We start from the raw sequence: 20,462 nt of genomic DNA on the forward strand, positions 1-20,462 counted from the left end.
TACCTCTTTGAGTAAATCCCACTTCAGCACACTGTGATCACTGCCACCTAGTGGTTCATTTATCTGCAGATTCTTAATGCATGAAGAATCACTGCTGATAATCAAATCAAGAGTATTCCTCCCTCTAGTTGCCTCCCGAACATGCTGATGTAGAAAACAATCATCCAATAAATCCACAAAAGCCTTGCTAGTGTGTGAGTGACCAGCCTACAAATTCCAGTCAATATCTGGGAAATTAAAATCTCCCATTATAAGACTCTCTGATTTACTGGCCCACTCTATTTCCCTGTACAGTTTCTTATTATACTCATCAGAGTCATTAGGCCTATAGCACACTCCTACTCTCAATTTTGATCTCCCAATGCTTATGTCACACCAAACTGACTCAACACTGCACTGTCCAGCGATGTCCACTGGCTTCACTTCCTTGGATTTTATGTATTTCTTAACTAATAGCATAACCCCTCCTCCCTTCCTATCCAGTCTATCTTTTCTGTAGACGTTGTACTCCCCAAATTCCAGTTCTGCATTCCTTATATCTGTGTGACACCAAGTCTCTGATATCCCAACAATATCTGCCTTTGATGTTTTGAGCAATACCTCAAATTCATCAAATTTATTTACTAAACTCCTAGCATTGGTGTACAAGCAAGTATACATGCACCTATTTCTATTCTTAGCTACCCTAACACAACCCATGTGTTTACTTGTACCGCAATGACTCCCAGCAGTCTCTGAAATATCCTGAATCTTGTTTTTCAGGCTTCTGCTCATTCCAATAGAAGCAGTGCAAGAATCTCTTTCACCTCTGCCAGTGGCTACTGTTAATCTATTTGTCTTTGTATCCCCCCAAGCTAGCAGTTTTCCGACCCACCTAACACTGCCTCGATAGCATCAGCAAATATTCTTGCACCCTTTCTATTTAAGTGTATCCCATCCCTAGAAGCAATCCCTCCTGTTAACAAGTACAGTCCAGGCTGAAAAAAATTCTACCCCTTGAGCCTTGCACAATCTTTCCAGGGCCGAATTGATTGACAAGGCTCTCATCATATACTCCCTCCTATCGTGTCTGGGCAGAATTGCAGACACTTTCAAATTCAACCCTATTTCACGGCTTTTTTTCAACAGTGACCTGTACTTGTTAAGCAATTCTGCCGGTCTCCTACTCTTGATATCGTTAGTGCCCACATGTACAACTACATCACCTTTTGTGCCCTTAAAAGATGATATCTGCTCTACAACGTCATCAACCTTTGCCCCTGGCAGACATACCCTGGTCCTGTTCCACCTATCCTTTTTACAAAGATGTTCCCCGTTTCCCTGACAATAGAGTCACCAACAACTACTAGTTCCTTTGGGACCAGCGTATTCTGCCTTGGGGGTTGCCGCTGTGTTTCACGATGACCAAGTGCAAGCTCTGTCGTTGATGTGGGCAGCTGAGAGCTTGATGGGCCCCTCAATTTAGTTCCTTCGAGGGCATCCACCCTGTCCTTCAAGCTCTCATATAGGCCCATAAGAACGCTGAGTTGTTGCCTGATTTCGATACACTCCTTGCATCGTGCACACACAAAGACATCCCCCATGGCAATATCATGTCCCGTACCTGAATGCTCCACAAACATCATGCAAGCTGTGCATTTTAGAAGGCTGTGACTCAGAAGGCAACTGCATCCCTCAGTTCTCCTCTGAGCCACAGCACTTCCATTAGCTTGAGCCTTTTGTTTTGCTGCTCTGGTCTGAGTCATGATTACTTTTAATTTAAATAAAATTTCAATTTCAGTTTATAACCCTAACTTATCTCCCAACACAGCTATAACGGGATATATATTTTTAGCGTCAAGTATTAATCAATCAGTCAAGTATTAATTATCTCCGAGTTCCCTTTATATAACTTCCGTATCAGTTATGTATTAATTAATTATACGTATTTATTAGATTACGTTTGTAATCTAAGTCGGTATATGTATTTAGTTAAAAGTGCAATTTAAATGCCAACGAAGTTGAACAAGTTTAATGGATTTTACCGATCGCTGAAAATATTATAACGTATACTATACTAACGCTATCTAGGTTCGATATATAACGATCGTATGACAAAGACAAAGGCGGAAGTTACAAACGGTAATCTATGGACACTTAAGTATTAATTAACTTTCAAATCTCGCTGTCCCAATTCAGAATAAACCAACGATCCTTACTAGGTCTATAAGCTACTTACAAAAATAATTTGATGTAAAAGATATTCAATAAGCGGCTAAATTTGGCTAAAAAAACTTCTCGTTCAGCGGAGTTGTAACTTGTAACACGTGGATTTGATACCCTTACCGATACTTTTATGCAATTACAAGGCCGAGTAAAGAATAAATACACCAGATTAATCAGAAATATCACAAAATAATGCTATACTACTAAATTTAAATCAAAAGTTTTAGAAAAACAATAATTTCAAATCAATAAATAAGAAAAATCCACTTAGCGGCTTTGAACACGTCTGGCCCGTACTAGCCTCGTCAGCAGACCACAAGATGATAGGTTTCAGTGAAGTAATAAATCTGAAGCCTATTGGATTCTTATGGAACTTTGGTATGCAGTATATATATGGAAAACTATAATTATTAATACTAAGTTTTAGTTTTTTGTTGATGGCTACTGGCTTTTTTGTTATGATATTGCTATTGTTTTTTACTGGCTTGTATGTATCACTAGAATTGAGTTCAGTATTTAATGTGTGAAAGTAAAAAGCTTTACATATGAAAGCATAGTTACTGGTGGCTTTGTCAAAGGGGGTAATAATAAATTGGTCATGTAGCTCTGATAATTGTTTTTTAATTATGATATACTGCAGTTGATAGTGGTTAGTGGAGATCCGTGAGGCATTAAGGTTTTGTAATTATTTATTAGATTTGATGACAGTATTTATCCACATGCGGAAAGCTTCAATAGGTGTGTTGTATTTATAGGCAAGCATCAAGCAGTAGTTAAGGAGGTCATGATGTAACTGCTTTTTGAATGTGGTTAGGCTGTTTTTTTTTTACGACCTGAATTTGCATCCATAAGAAAGAATGTTTCTCTGTTCCTGGTGAGGTATAATCTCCAGGTTACTGGTTATAATATGCCCGTGTGGGGGATTAACATACGGCTTAGTTCTGCCTTATGGTAAATGCATGTGTTGGTGTCTAATTCTACTTTGTCCATATTGGTAGAAGGGATTTGTAATTGAAGGCAAGAAAGCCAAATGGTTTATCATATCTGTATCTAGCTTTGATTCTGATGTTTTACAGTGTTTTAAGTTTCAGCATAAACATTTCTTCCTGTCTGTTTCTTAAAGCAGGGTCAGGTATATGGGCTGAGATGGAGATGTAAATATTAGAGAAGCAATGCCTCTGGAAGTGTTTGTATTCTATATCATGTTCCTGTTTGACATAGTTTTTTCTGTTATTGTAGTTGTTGATGTCTGATCTATGAAGGTTAAGTCAGATGCAGTTTGTTGCTGGTTTGGCCAGCATACTTTACATTGCATAAATATATACAAATATAACATAATATTGTTATTATTATTATTAATAATAATAACAGAATTATTATTACTATTTACAATACAATACAATTTTATTTATCAAGAGAATCCGTTTACAATAAATGAATTATTATTAATAATAATAATATGTTGGCAAACTTCAAAATAACATTTTGAAGTTTGCCAACATATTTTCAACAATATTCTTGTAGTCTGTTTTCTCATTGTTCTCTAAGAAGTTCTCAACAACAGACCTGAAGCTAATCCATGCTTGTTCTTCTCTTTTATTCATAATTCCCTCAAAATCTCTGCCCCTCAGCAGTTTGAAAATTTGAGGTCCGACAAAAATACCTTGTTTTAGCTTCTCTTCAGTTTTGATGGGAATTTAGTACAAGGGTAGTTAAAGTAGGGATGTTCCTAAGGTAAAGCTTTCACAAACTGTTTCATTAAACCTAGTTTGATGATCAAGGATGTTAGGAGGACAGTTTTAGGGTCTACCAGTGGTTTATGAATGATGTTCCTTGATGCAAGCAAATAAACTTCTCCTCCTTCACCAGACTTTGACATCCCAGTGCTTACTCCTTGGCTGACTGTTACACTCACACAAAAAGCAAGGCATTTTTGTATAGCCAGACTGCCGTTCAAGTAACAAGCCTATCACTTTAAAGTCAGCACAGACCAACCAACCATGTTCTTCATTCTTATTATTTGTCAACAACTTCTTAAAGTTCTCATATTTTTCTTTCAAATGCAGCACAGAGGGAGCTGGAATTGACTCATATTTAGCATTAGAATTAATACAGGCATATGATGCAAGAAATCAAGCTGATACAGCATCAGCCAAAAAAAAAAAACCCTTCCCATTTCACCCATTCATTTACTCCACCAAATGTTTGTCTAGTTCTGCCTTGAGTTTATTTAAGCTGTCAACTTCCACAACAGATGGAAGTTTGTTCCAGATCAACCACTTGCTGGCTAAAGGCAAATTTCTACACATTTGTCTTTCCTCAATTTGAATTTATGTCCCTTCACTTCAGATGATTAATCTGTGCAAGAGGAAGAATCTCATCAGCATTGAGCTTGTTCAAGGCCCATTAAAGGCCTTATACACCTCAATCAGATCACCTTGCAGGTAACTAGGCTCCAGACACTGCAAGTTGAAGAACTTAAGTCTTCCTTTGTAAGAACAATCCTTTGTTCCATTCACCAATCTCATTGCCCTTCTCTGTACTCATTCCAGCAGTTCTACATCCTTCCTAAAACGAGGCCTCCAGACTTGTATACAGTAGCTCGACCATTGTCTTATACAAGGGGATAATCATCTCCTTACCCCTGCTAAAATAATTCCTATATATCATTAACAAGATGCCATGAGCAACACTTGCAGACTGTCTGCACTAGGGATTGTCTTTTTCCCGGATTTCGGTAATCCCGGGATCCGGGGATAAAAATGTTCTTTTCCCGGGATTATTGTAGGTGGAATTAAAACTGAAAATTTCACAGCATTTTATTTATTCACACACATATATATATATATATATATATAACTACAAATTGAAACAAATTCAAAACTTACTTTTCAGAAACTTAACATGTTCTTTTTAAACCTTGACAGACTAGTGACTATATTGTTAAACAAAAATTTATTTCACTTTAGTTTATTTTGAAACTGATTTGGCAATTGACATGTAATATGAACGTAAGAAACACAGGCGATTTACACTTTTATCGAAAAGCCTGCAGCCGAAAAGGCCCTTTCAGCTTCTACACTTGTTGGTGGTATGGATTCGAGAGCGTCCATTAATTTTAATATATTTGTTGTTTTTTCACAAGTTGCCTTAAAGATTTCGAACTCCTTGGATATATTCTTTGCAAGTGATTGACCTTCAGCTTCATATTGAGGGTCTTTAGAAACACATTCAGTTTGTTTTTTGATTTGACGCGCCAATTTCTAACAAAGCGTCTGCTGTCTTTCGCTCTCACTGTTACACTCTTTCTCAGAGTCAGAATGTGACGAATCAGATTGCGATGATTCAGAAGAGGAAAACCCAAGACAAGTTATTATTCGTTTTGCTGTAACCAACAAGGCTGACTTGCTTGGAAATGGTTGCAATTTGGTTTCTACTATTTTTCTACTTCTTTTATAATATGTTTTTCCAGTTTTTATATACTTCAATAATCCAACCAAAGCTTTTTGCCTTCTCTTGTTTATCCTTAAAATTAGTGCTTCCTGAACTTTTCTTGAAAAAATAGAATTTTGCTCAGAAAGTTCTTGTATGATGAAAGAAAAAACTCCCTCTGCAGTAAGAAGTGTCGCATCACGACTGCAAAGGTTTTGCGATCCGAGTTCGACGGGTTTCAACACACGCACAAGGTCATTAAGAGCTGTATACTCTGCTTCACATATTGGATTTTTCATGTTATAGTCAATCATTGTTTTTTCGATTTGTGATTTTAACTGTAAGAATCATTCTAATATGGCTACCAAACTGTTCCATCTAGTTTTAGAATCGAGTACTAGGCTTAAATTTTCTTGCTTGAATGAAGATTTTAACATAATTCTGAAGAGTATCATTTTTCAAGGGAGACTTTCGAACCATTCGCACAATTGTTCTAACTTTATTATGATATTAGCTATGTTTAATGCACTGGAGAATAGGTCATCTCTGAAATCACATTTTTGTTCCTTATCAGGATTGTTTTCGAAGCTTAGATTTGAATCGTAATTTTTCCGTTTCATCCTCTTCTAAATCTTCCTCGCTGTCTTCAGTTGTTTCAACCTCAATTACACCTTCCGAATCATTCTGTCTCTTGTATAGAACGTCGCATATTGCAAGGTGTATAGTGTGGGCATAGCAAAGCTGATGTTCACAATCTATCAACTGTCCGAATTTCACCATAACACTCGCCCCCATCCATTACGCACACAACTATATGATGCTCTATTGATAATTTAAACTCCAATAACTTCTGTTTTACTTCAACCATTTCTTCGGCGTTTATTCTACCATTAATAGCAATTATTCCTAGATTCCAAAATTTGTCTTTATCTTGATGAACATTGATATTTAAATAACATTTGTTTTTAAGCGATGAATATTCATCTAGAGAAAGGCTGAATCTCTTACCATTTTTTAATGATTGTTCAATTTCTTTTATAATATTATACTGTTTATACACTAATTGCATAAGATGATTGGAGTTTTTAGAAAGAAGCAAACCTTTATCACTGAATGCTTGCTGAATAAATTCACTTTTACATATGGCACTGATAGGAAATCCATCTACAGCTACAAGCTTTGCAATGATTTCTTCTTTTGTGTCTTTCTTTAAAAAATTAAACAATGTTGGCTGAGAATGAACACTTTTTAAACATTTCGAAGAGCTTTCTACAGATTCATCATCTGCAGAACGTTTGAGGTTACAATCATTTGCCAACGTAGGCTTCTCAATAGAATGTTTAGTTTTTAAATGCCGAAGAAAGCCACTTGTAGAAAAACCTCTACGTTTCAGTATTGCACCACAATGACTACACTTTGCTTCTTCATTATTATTACATTTAATGAAGTACTTCCAGACGAATGTTTTTGATCTCTCCATCGTCACAAAATATTAAAACAATAAAATATATATAAAGCAGCTTAACTGCAAGAGGATCTTTCTAGGACAAATGATATGTCTAATCGAGAAGAGTCGAGACTCGAGAAATGATGATGATGACATTACATAGATATGTAAGAAAGTGCTGGCTTTTCGTTTTCTGCTTTATATATATATATATATATATATATCACAAATGTAATGTATGAAAATAAATATTTTTCTAAATTAAAATAATACACATCTTTATTGCTGACGATATCTCAAATTATGAAGAAACTATTTATCTTGCCAGCACACGATGATCGCATATATATATATATATAATGTGTGTGTAAGACTGTTAGTATTGATTATTAAAGTTAGTAATTCAGACCGGGAAATCCCGGGAGAAAGAAAATTTCCCGGAATAAATCCTGCGGCAAAAATCAACCGCAATCCCGGGAAACAATCCCTAGTCTGCACTGCTCAGAAAACTTCATATCTGACTGCACAATTACCACCAGGTCTGTTTCATTCTCTACAATCCTGAGTGTAGTACCACACAGTTGGTACGTTACTCTGGGATTACTGCTACCCATATGCAGTACTTTACATTTGTCAATATTAAACTTCAGTTGCCATCTCTCAGCCCATCTGCTCAACTTTTCTAGATCCTGTTGCAGTACCATACTGTCATTAGCGTCATTAACAACTTTGCAACCTTTGTATTATATCCGTGGTATGGTAGTTTCACTAAAGTATTTAGGTATAAATTGTCTCGAAATCTACCATTAAACGTTGCCATCTCTTATCTGTGTTTCCAAGTAATTGTAGACACAGTTTATAATAGAATCACAATGAAAATAGACTTTAAAATTGGAGAAAGAGAAGGAGGGGAGTGTGCCCGTCAGTCATAGCTGAATTTTGGTTTACAAAATGCGAAATTCTCTGGAAATCAGATATGGTGGTTGAGGACATAATCATAAATATATTTTAAAAGATAATAATACATCAAAAAATGAAGTAACAAGGTTTTTTTTTTTTAACAATTTTTCACAATTTTTTTTTAATTTTTAAAAAAATCATTCTGATTTCAGTTTTGGCAAATAATTTCCCTCTAATGTTGAGCAACTAATAAGAATAAAAACTTTCATTTAACATTTAAAAGCATTTATGCTTTTAAATGTTAATTTTCACATATCATGATAAAACTCACTCAGAGGGTCAGCCCCTTGCAGAAAACTTACTACTCAGGCCCATATATGTTTATTGGACTCACTCCAAAAAAAGTTAATTCATAAAAAAGAAAAAAAAAAAAAAATTAAAATAGAAAAGAAACACAAAATGAAAAGAGCAGGCCTGAATTAAATTATAAATGCAAAAAACAAAAGCTTATGCAAACTGATATAGAAACTATACTTACAGGAGTTAAATACCTGTATGTCAGGTGTGCATTTTCAGCAAGGACATCAGCAGCTAGATCATAATACTAAAATAAAAATAAAAAATGAATGAAAAGTTTAAATCTGGGTTGATAAGTATCATTCATTTTATATAAATTCAGCAGGGCTCTCCAATAATGAGTCAGCCATTTGTAAATCTGACTGTTTCACAAAAAATTTAGAATAATACCACATTTGTTTCGTACCTAGTACTTGATTATTTAAGCTTGACCTCAAAACTAACAGCACTTGAACTTGACAAACTGAGAAGTAGCATCTTATTACAGTCAAATTTAAATGGGAAGAAGCAATTATTGTAAGAAAAACTACACACAGGGCTGTGATGGTTTTATTGAGGTAAATATTTTGCTTGTTGTATAGTAACTCCTGCTTGCTGATTTTGAAAATGATATCATATACAATTTTCAACTACAGGTAGCAATTTTCACAAAAACATTTGCTTTTACATAAGTGATTCACTAGAATCAAATCATATATCATTGTGCTTTAAATTTAAAAAACCACTGGTTAGAGATTTATCTAGAATACCATTTCTTAAATAGCAGTTTATGGGAATCACAGAGATACTCTAATGGATCTGTGCCTAGTCTCCAGGTGCTGCAATTTGCAGAAATTAAACCTTTCGTGGTAAGAGAACCTCTCCGTAACCCTCACTAATCTTGTTGTCCTTCTCTGTACACACTCAAGCAATTCTACAACCTTTCTAAAATGAGGCCTCCAGATCTGTATGCAATACTAAAGGAGTGGCCTGACCATTGCCTTGTACAAAGTGATAATCACCTCCTTTTCCCTACTAGCAAAATTCCTGTATGTCAATGACAATACCCAATGACCTGCTCTGGCAGCCTGTCTGCATTGCTCAGAAAACTTCATATCTGACTGCACAATTATTCCCAGGTCTTTTTCATTTTCTACCACCTCTTCATTTCATTTTCTACACTTAGTACCAACTCTGTGGTACTAAGTGTAGAACCACAGAGTTGATACATTTCGGGGGATTACTTCTACCCGTATGCAGTACTTTGCATTCGTCAATTTTAAACTTCAGTTGCCACTTCTCAGCCCATCTACCCAAATTTTCTAGATCCTGTTGCAGTAGCACACTGCCATTACTGTCATTAACAACCCTGCCAACCTTTTTATCATCTGCAAACTTGGACATTAAACCTTCATCAATATCATTGGCAAACATACAAAACAAAGTGGGCCCAACATCAAACCTTGGGAGACTCCACTAATAACATTAGTCCACGAAGAGCAATGTCCACTGATTACCACTCTATTCAATTTCTCCTATTCAACTACCCTTTTAACCATTATAGCAATTTACCCTTAATACCATACTGTTAAAATTTGTACAGTAGTCTTTGTTCCGCAACAGTGTCAAAAGCTTTCCTGAAATCCAAGTATATTGTTGTTTGTTATTTGGTTTTTAGGAGCATTAGCAACTAAAGCCATATTGCTCCGGGGACATGCGGTGGTCATTCCCTGACCTTCCAACATCCTCCATATATTTGGTGGTCATGGGCTCGAACCCCGGCCTAATCAAGAAGCGTGTGCTATGCACTGCTGCTCCTGCCCACCTGGCTACAGTGACGGCCTCCAAGTATATGATATCAAAATTATTTTTTGCATCTAGTTCCTTTGTAACCACATCATAGTTTTCCCCTTAACAACCACAGGCTGTGTCTGAACTATAACTGCAGTGTTGTCTAGATGATCCTACAATGCATCTTTAACCAGTGACTCCATTATTTTCCCCTGAACAGAAGTTAAACTAATTGGTCTGTAATTACTTGTGTCATCCTTAGCTCCCCCTTTGTGAATTGGGAATACATTTGCACATCTCCAGTCTGTGGGGACTTCCCCTGAGTCCAAGGATAAGTCATAATTATGGCTAAGGTTTTGCTTACTTCCTTTGCTGCCTCCTTTAATATAACAGGAGAGATCATATCCACCCAGGTGCCTTTCTTATATTGAATTTCAACAATTTCTCCTCCACTTTGCTCTCATTTATTACAAAATCATTAAACACCCTGTTACAGTTTGATAAACTGTCTGGCATTTTCCTCCCTTAATAATCCTAATGTGTGAATGTAGATGCAAAATACTCATTCAGATTATCAGCTAACTGAGAAGGATCATCAGCAGTTGAACCATCAATATCAAGTGGACCAATCTGATTCATCCCCTTCCTTCTAGAGTTTATATAAGTAAAGAAGTCCTTGCTGTTTTTCTAAGCATCTTTTGCCAAAGATTTCTCATAATCTGCCTTCGCTTGCCTAATCTCTTTTGTGACTTGATTACAGACTGACTTATATCTGCCATAGGCTTCTGTGTCATCTGATAATTTATATGCATCCCATGCATTTTTCTTCTCTGCCATAAGTCTCATTAGTTCATCTGATATCCATTTAGGCCTAAACCTTGAACAACACTTCTTAATGGTATGAAAAGCCTAGTAGCTTCCATGATTAGTTCCTTGAATGCTTCACACTTAGAATTTGCTGTTGGTAACATCATCAGTTGGTCCCACTGTATAGAATTAAAAACTGTCTGAGACTACTGTAGTCACCTTTACGGAACCAACAACCCTTCCCTTTACCCCTGATGGTAATTATATCTTTAAGTAAATCCCACATCAGTACACCCTGATCATTGCCACCTAGTGGTTCCTTTATCTGCAAATTCTTAATATATGAATAATCACTGCTGATAACCAGATCAAGAGTATTACACTCTCTGGTTGCCTTTCAAACATGCTGTTGTAGAAAAACACAGTCATCCAATAAATCCATAAAATCCTTGCTTAGTGCTTGAGAGTGACCAACCCAAAAGTTCCAGTCAATATCTGGGGAGTTAAAGTCCCCCCATTACAAGACAATCTGATTTACTTGCCCACTATATTTCTCTGTACAGTTGTTCATCGAACTCATCAGAGTCATTAGGCCTTCAACATACTTCTACTCTCAATTTAGCTTTCCCAGTGTTTATGTCACACAAAACTGACTCAACATTGCATTGTCCACCAATGTTATTTATTTTATTTGTTATTTGGTTTTTAGGAGCATTAGCAACTAAGGCCACATTGCTCTGGGGATATGCGGTGGTCATTCCCTGACCTTTCCGCATCCTCCGTATTTGATGGTCACGGGCTCGAACCCCGGTCTAATCAAGAAACGTGTGCTACGCACTACCGCTCCTGCTCACCTGGCTACGGAGGCACCTGTCCACCAATGTCAACTGGATGTACTTCCTTCAATTTTATGTGTTTCTTAACTAACAGCATAACCCCTCCTCCCTTCCTATCCTTTCTGTACACATTTTACTCTCTAAATTACAATTCTGCATTCCTTATATCTTTGTGACATCTTTGATGTTTTGACCAGCACCTCAAATTCATCAAATTTATTTACTAAACTCCTAGCATTGGCATACAGCAAAATATGTGCAATATCCATGCCATATGTTAACATTTGGAAACAAGAAATTCATAAACTTCAGTTGATTCTATTTATTAATAATGCTTATCCTGTATGATTAGATAGAACTGATTACTACTTGTGAAAATTTTTTTTAAGTAGTTTGTGGTTTACTATTGTCATTAATTTTATATTATTATTTTAGTAGTATAGAAAATTTCAATGCTTAAAGCACTCAATTTTATTTCAGAATAAGTAATTACTTCCAAACACATTCTCAGAAAAGGTGATTGCCAGTTCATGGATGCCACCTGACCTTATCGAGTCTTACTACAGCACATATGGATGATGCATTGGACAGCCCTACTCTATATTATATTGTTTTATTTTATGCCAAAATACAAATAATTTTTGTTTTAATATATTTTATTTATTCAAATAGAACTTATATATTCTAACAGAATCAGATAGACCTGGAATTTCTACTGCATAGGCTTGAAAAAAAAAAAAAAAAAACCAGCAACCCGTCAATATATAATCAATCTATCTGGCTTTCAAAGATATTTTTATACAAAAATATCTTTGCAAGCCAGATAGATTGTTTTTCCAAAGCCTTAAAGTATTCCAATTGTGAAGATTACAGTGTAGGTGGGTAGGGGTTGATTGTTTTAGCGCATCAACTACTTTGGTCACAGAGCATGGATTCATATGATCATTATCATATATATTATGTATGTAAAATCATGTACATAGGCTAGTCTGCGCATCGTACAGGTGTGGAACAGCTCATGGAAAGCACTCTATTCCTTCTTTTTGAGATTAGCTAAAATTTTCTCATCTTTATAACATGATTCAAACTCAGACCTCTCCACACGAGTCGCAACTGGTGAAATCCTACTATGTTACATCTAGAAAGGAACATGAATAATTTGTATAACTTTTTAATGTAGTGAAATATATTAAAAACAGCATATGTCATATTTAATATACCATGTTAATATGCACGTAATTACTATGTCATATAATAGGCCTTAATAGTAATACATGCAAGGTGATTCAAAATTATAAATAAATATTTTAAATTGGCATATATCTTAAATTATATAAAAATGTTGGTAATTTATAGCTGAGACATGTATTTAACATAAATTATATAAAAATGTTGGTAATTTATAGCTGAGACATGTATTTAACATTCTACTTGATCAGTTGTTGGTAAAACAGTGACAGATCAACGTAGAAAATAGACAACTGAGGAGAAGAAAAGCATTTCAAACATTAAAGTACAATATGCATGGGACTGTCAATATGCAACAAAAGTACTGGCACATTACAATAACTGTGTGTGTGTGTGTGTGTGTGTGTGTGTGTGTGTGTGTGTGTGTGTGTGTGTGTGTGTGTGTGTGTGTGTGCGTGTGTGTGCGTGTGTGTGCGTGCATGCTTGCATGCACTTGTGCACATGCATGTGTATATATATAATAAATACAATATTAAATAAAGACAGGTGTGCAAATAAAATAATACCAAGACACCAAAAACATCCAAGCAATTATGATGCCTAGAAACTTGCAAGTTGATTAAATGTTCCTAGAATTTTAAAGAACATAAAGTCCCTCAGCTTTTGAAGACTGATAGATACAATTCCATTACTGGTAGAGAAAGAAAGGTCAAAATCTGAAATTTTTATGAATGTGTGTTAAAAAAAAAAAATACAGTGAAACTTCCCTTTAACGGACAGCCATGGGGAACGAAAATGTGTCCGTTAGAGAGAAGTGTCCGCTAACAAGAAGTCTGAGGGAGAAAAAAAAAAAAAGAATAAAAGAAAAATCGTTAAACATTTAATGTAAAATTAAATTAAAATATATACAGATTTTGAACAATATTTTTGTAAATAATATACAATTACATACACAAGAGATAAAGAAAAATCGTTAAACATTTAATGTAAAATTAAATTAATTAAACAGATTTTGCACAATATTTTTGTAAATAATATACATACAATTGTGCTATGCATATTATGACTTTATCTTAAGAAAAATACATACAGTAATCACTTATTTTCTTCTGCACCTTCTTCCGGCTGATAATTTTGTTTTCAACATTTGTTTGGAGTGAAGAAACCATCGAAAGTCCTTCAGTATCTTCTTCAGCGGCGAAAAACATTTTTAAACGATTGATTTGTATGAGCGCTTCTTCTATTTTCATCGGTGGTTCGTCGTTAATATGTTCTTCGACAGAATGACCTCCTTCCATTTCTTCATCCTCATGAGGAACTTCTTGAAAAATATCGATGATAATATCGTTGATATCTATAGCACCATCTTCTGTAGTGAGGTTCGAGTCTATATCTTTGTAGCCAGGGTCACTTGCAGCGGAAGTATCGTACATTATCAATAGATGTTGAAGTTCTTGTTCTTCTTGGTGCTCCACATTGCTGTTCACAACTTCAATTTTTGCGTTTGAGAAGCCAGACTTTTCAAAACAGTTCACGACAGTTTGTTTTCTAATTGCATTTATTGAAGAGGAAATCCATTGAATCACATATAGGATGCTGATTTTCTTTGCAAGGTCACTTGCACATGTTACATTGTTCATGTTTGCAATGAGATGTCTTAAAACACGTTTTCTGTAGTGAAGTTTAAAATTTTTTATTATCCCTTGATCCAAGGGCTGACACTCTGCAGATGTGTTTGGTGGCAGAAAAATGATTTGAATGTTGGACAATTCAATGTGCGGGTGAGATGCAGCATTATCCATGAAAAGAATAATTTCTCTGTTTTGACGAATCATGTTTTGGTTAAAGTGACTTATCCATTCGCTCATGATATCTCGTGTCATCCACGCTTTTTTATTAGACTTCCAGTCAACATTCAAAAGATTCAACTTTATGCCCTTGAAACAACGAGGATTTTTTGTGGTTTTCCTATAACAAGAGGTTGTTCAAAGTCTCCCAGCATATTTTGTACACAATAGTACAGTCAAGCATTCCTTAGAAATTTTTCTGCCCTGGCACTTTTCGTTTTTAAGACTCATTGTTTTTTCAGGAAGAGCTTTAAAAAAAACAACCCTGTTTCGTCACAGTTGTAAATATCCTTAGCTTCAAAATCACGACATAAATCTTCCAATTTGATGGTCCACTTTGTTACAACCCCAGTATCAACAGATCCACCTTCACTACTTACGGTTTTCCAAGAAATTTTATGCCGAGTTTTGAACTTGTCTAGCCATCCCACAGAAGCTTTGAACTCATTTACTCCCATAGATTTCGCAACCTCCAAAGCCTTTTCCCTAATAATAGGCCCATTAATGGGAATTTTTTTAGCATGTGCACGACAAATTTGAAGTCCAACAATTTTCGGGAATGATTTTTGAACCTGATCATTTCCGTGTTGCCAAAATTGTTTGAGCAGTTCATTTTTTTTTTCTTTAGGATGTCGCTTACCTGCGTCTTCCCGATTTTGAATTTTGCAGCGAGAGTGCGAACACTATTTTTTTGCCGATCATACGCATTAATGAGTTCGACTTTATCTTTTAAAGTTAAATGTTTACGAGAAGACATTGTGCACTTCACACGACACTGAACAAAACTGAAAACTGAAACTGAAAAGACGAAAGGCCGACCATACAACCCCCCTGCACACACCGAATTCATCAGAAGTTTTACACGTGCCTTAAAATTCTTGAAAAAGGGTTTAGAACCGCGACGTAAACCTTGATAAAATTCAGAGAATCGGAAATAGAAAATAAACACACGATTGAGGCAATACGTGGAAGAAACGTTCCTAGAAAAAGGGCCGTGAGCTCGCCCGCTGTCCGTTATGAGGAGATCAAATTAAGTGCTAATCTAAATGAAACAGTGCAGATTGCCTGTCCGCGTCCGTTACAGAGAATGTCCGCTAGACAGAAGCTGCAAACATGTTAAAACCAATGGAGGTGAGTTGGGGAATTTGAAAATGTCCGTTGTAGAGAGATGTCCGTTAACGAGAGGTGTCCGTTAGGAGAAATTTCACTGTATATCTATTTTTAATCATCATGCACAGTAGACCTTATAAATCTGGCATCATCAGGGACACAGCATGTTCTGGATTTTTTGAAATTCTGGATTTTTGAAGGAGTTGTACATATAGCCTAAGGTTCAGAAGTAATCTATTATTTTAATTAGATAGTACAGTATCTCTGTTGCCTTTAATTTCCACTGAATGATAGCAGCCAGCACTAAAGCCAGAATGTGAACCCACTGCTGGATTAGCATTAGTAGAGGCACATGATGCAAGAAAGAAAGCTTACATAATAGCATCAGCCAAAAAAACCTTTCCCATTTCACCCATCCATTCACTCCAGATGCTTGTCTAGTTCTTGCTTGAACTTGTTAAATATTTTAAATAATCTAAGCTGCTACTCGGGACTATACAATTCCCCTGAATGACTTTCTGCATTATTTGGTTTTAGATTTGGTGCATTGATCTGACTGCTTTATTCTCCATGATCCTGTTTAGATTTTCCTTGTTTTGGAAATACTGTAAGACCAACATCAATCTTGTCATCAGCATGTAGCAGGAGAACAGTATCATCATTATCTGATTTCTCATCAATGTCCACATTTTGATGTAATTGTTTATTTCATACAGGATTTGAATCATTTGCCTTTGTCAACATTTTGAATGGGGGGGGGGAGAATTGTCAGGTGGCTTGACATTGGTAGATATTTTTTTTTTTTTTTTTTTTTTTTTTGTTGCTGTTGTTATCAGTATCTCCCCATCCATGAGGAAAGATCTGATCCATTATGAAAAAGATTTTTAGGAGGAATTGTAATATCTGTTGACAATGAAAATTCTTTAGTGTTTTTGACTGCATGCACTGGCATATGATTTAGAAAGCATAAGGTTTAATATTTGTTTGCATGCTTCTTGGTATGAGACATTTTTCTCAACCTTGTACTTCAGAATTTTCTTACCCATTTTCCATGATTCGCAAACTTTGGAATATGTGGGATGGGCACCGTGACAAATGGGACATTGTGGTGTTACAACAGCGCATTTAGATTGGAAGTCTTTTGAGCCACATAAGGGTTGTTGTTGTTGTTGTTATTTGAATTTTAGGAGCATTAGCAACTAAGGCCATATTGCTCCGGGATATACGGTGGTCATTCCCTGACCTTCCCGCATCCCCCCTATTTGGTGGTGACGGGCTCGAACCCCGGTCTAATCAAGAAGCGTGTGCTGCGCACTGCTGCTCCTTCCCACCTGGCTACGGAGGCGCCGCCACATAAGGGATAAATAGCCATACCCTAACATGCTGTTTAGGGATGTTCATACTTTTGCATTTGAAGCATCTAAGTGGATTTGGAATATACTGATGGACCTTAAAAGAAAGATCGTCATCTTTAACTAATGCTAGTAGTTCTGGAGCCCTGAAGGTAAGAATAACATCCCATTTGGTTATTATTCTTTTGGCACTGATTTATATATTTATTTATTCTTTTGTTCTTTAAGTTCTTTGGTAACTTCTTCCTCAGGAATATTAAGGAGGTACCATTCTGAAATGATCCCTTTAGAGGTGTTTAAAGTTCTGTGTGGGGTTACAGAAATGGGAAAGCCTCCAAAAGTTCCTCAAACATCTCATTCCAATCATTCTAGACAGCTTCAAAGAGCTGTTTAGAATGACTATAGAGCAGCCACAAGGAGATCTCCTTAGTGAAGTTGTTTGACTATTTTAGGAGTGCCTGCAACAGCCTCTGCTGTTCTGCACAGGAAAGGAAAATAAGTTGCAAAGAAGTTTCATTCATAATGAATATATGATTAAGAAAGTAGATAAATCTGGTGAAGAATCATCTGTTTTGATTATTTTTGGTTGAGATGACTCATGTTGAAGGGATTTATAGTCAGGTTACTGAGCTTCACCATATAGATGCAGGAACAGTATGACCAAGCAATAAAATTGGAAAGATGCTTTTGAATCGCTTTGGAAATCACTATGGTCACTCACTTGGCACTCAGGGCCGAAGCTGCATGTAAAAGAACTACCAGGTAGTAGTAATAACAGTATATTTGTGTGCTATTTACTTACATAACTAACTACTGTCAAGGTTAAAGGGAAGGAATTTTGTTTTCCCAAAGTTGATTACAATGGGCTCAGTCATTTTGGAAACAAATTGATGATGTTATATTGCAAATTGGAACTATTCAGCAGCTTGTTATACCAATTATATCTAAATCATTGAAGTAGCTGTGTACTGAAGTTCTAATGTGTGATGTATAACAGTGCAATTTCTCAAGTCCTTTTTTAAAACCATTATGAACCACATGCATATTGCAAGTTCCAGTGTCAGCAATTACTTTATTACAATCAGTTTTAGTGTCTTCATTCAAGAGCCAAAACACTTTATTCACATTAGAGCCATCACTGGAGGCTATAACAAGATTAGGTAGAGGAAAGTCACCATTACTGTTAACTAACAAAATATGTTCTTTCACATCCCCAGATACTACATGATTCAAGTAAAAACTCTCCTATGATGTGAAATTACAGCTTCTTTAGTTTTAGCTCAGCATTATCTAATTTTGTGTCATATCAGTGGCTCATTAGTGACTGCTATATTTTGTGTGCCAATCTGTACTAGCTGAACACCAGCACTAAAAAATTGGGAGGAACACTTAAAATTAAAAATAAGAATTTCACTTACACAATCATACATACACAGAATTAGCTTGCAGGCAATTGCTTTACATGAAAAACACAAAGTCCACTAACAACAGTAAAACAATAAAGTCGATTCTGTAGTCTTCAATATAATTCCATAGGAGTATAGTTAATATTAAAAGTGTTTTATTAAGCCTATGAATTTTAAATATATAGCAAAAAAAAATGCAATCTCATAATGTAATTACATTACACAGTACATAATGTAACTTTAAAATATTATTGTAAGTATGCTGTCAAATTATACTTGTTATTCTACATTAAATTAAACTCACATCTCTTAGTTTTAGGTGGTATTCTTAAATTTAGACTGGAATTGTGCCTCAGTAGAGAAGCAAAGCAAAAGGCTAGGTGCAGCAAGAATGCAGAGCACAATTTTTATAATGTGCTCTGCCAATGGTTTTTTGCTACCTTTAGTTGGACATGATGCAGCCAAATGGGATGCCTTTGTGTCTGTTTGCTGTAAAGGACATGAGGAAGTTAAGTGCAAATTCATCATCCTGACTGACTTATATCAGAGTCTGAAGAACAAGAATGATGCCCTCAAAATAATAAAAGACAGACCCATCAAGCACTCAACCATCCAGTTCAATGCTAGAGCCCACACTCGAGCAACAGAAAGAAAACAACATCCTCAACAGCAGAGATCTCTGGTCCCACAGGAGGTAGCAGTTCTCAGTGACTCTATTGTTGGGGAAATATATCATGTAAAACGGATGGGTGGAATAGGACCAGGGTTTGTCTGTCAAGTCAATATCAATACTGATAGGATTCTTCCTCTTGCTCAGAATAATCACCTGAGAGGGCATAAATTCAATTTGAGGAAAGACAGTTGTAGGATAGATGTGCGGAAGTTTGCCTTTAGCCAGCGGGTGGTTGATTGCTGGAAAAACTTCCATCTGTCGTTGTAGAAGTTGATAGCTTAAACAGATTCAAGGCAGAACTAGACAATCATTTGGAGTGGGTGGATGAGTGAAATGAGAAGGGGGTATGTGTGTGTTTTTTTTTTTTTTTTGCTATATAAGCTTGCTTTCTTGCATTATATGCCCTTGCTAATGCTAAGTGCTAAAATTGATGACATTGTAGAGTAGTTATCATCTTTTAAGGACACAAAATATCATTAGTACCAATGTTGCACACACTGGTACTGATATTAAGAGTTAGTAAAATAATAAGAGGAGTATACCTCAATATAGTGCGTAGAACCCTTCCGTATGATACCCTCCAGAAATTAAAACGGAAAAAACGAAAAAATCGGCAAACTTACCGGTACATTAGAGTAAAAAATAAATAATTAAATAATCAATCAATCGACGGAATCTGCTTTGGACTCAGAAATACAAATATTAACTAGCAGATTCTTAAACAGGGGTTATTCCATTACCACAATAAACCGAATTAGGGTACAAGCTAAGGATAGGATACAAAATACTACACCAATCAACAATAGTAACATCAAAAAATACTTTATTTCTGTCCCATATGTTGAACAGTGGCACAAACAGCTTAACAGATTCTTTAAAGATACCGAATTTAAAATTGTAGCTAGGCTAATACGTAAGTTACACACTATATTGAACAATCGCTCAGTTCTTTCAGCGTTCGCAACACAAATTAATGATCTGGTATACAACATTTCTTGCGGTGATTGCGACTCGTCTTATCAGGGTTCGACCCGATTTTCTCTTAATATTCGTGTAAATCAACATGAAGCCTCAGTTCGTGCTTCTCGTTCAGCAGCGTCAGAATTAGCCTTTCATGCCAATAACAAAAAAC

General features: G+C 35.8%; 1 protein-coding gene across 2 annotated transcripts in view; it reads right to left on the reverse strand.

Annotated features, from left to right (window-relative positions):
• Ttc30 (tetratricopeptide repeat domain 30) overlaps nt 1-20,462 on the reverse strand; it is a 232,476-nt gene that overhangs the window by 104,908 nt on the left and 107,106 nt on the right. For both annotated transcript variants that reach the window (XM_090376994.1, XM_090376993.1), the window contains exon 10: nt 8,523-8,588. In XM_090376994.1, the coding sequence (XP_090233120.1) occupies nt 8,523-8,588 (66 nt within the window). The remainder of the gene's footprint in view (nt 1-8,522; nt 8,589-20,462) is intronic.

Source organism: Mastigoproctus giganteus, chromosome 7 (assembly GCF_048544385.1).
Source record: "Mastigoproctus giganteus isolate SK-2022 chromosome 7, ASM4854438v1, whole genome shotgun sequence".
NCBI classification, from domain to species: Eukaryota; Metazoa; Arthropoda; class Arachnida; order Uropygi; family Thelyphonidae; genus Mastigoproctus; species Mastigoproctus giganteus.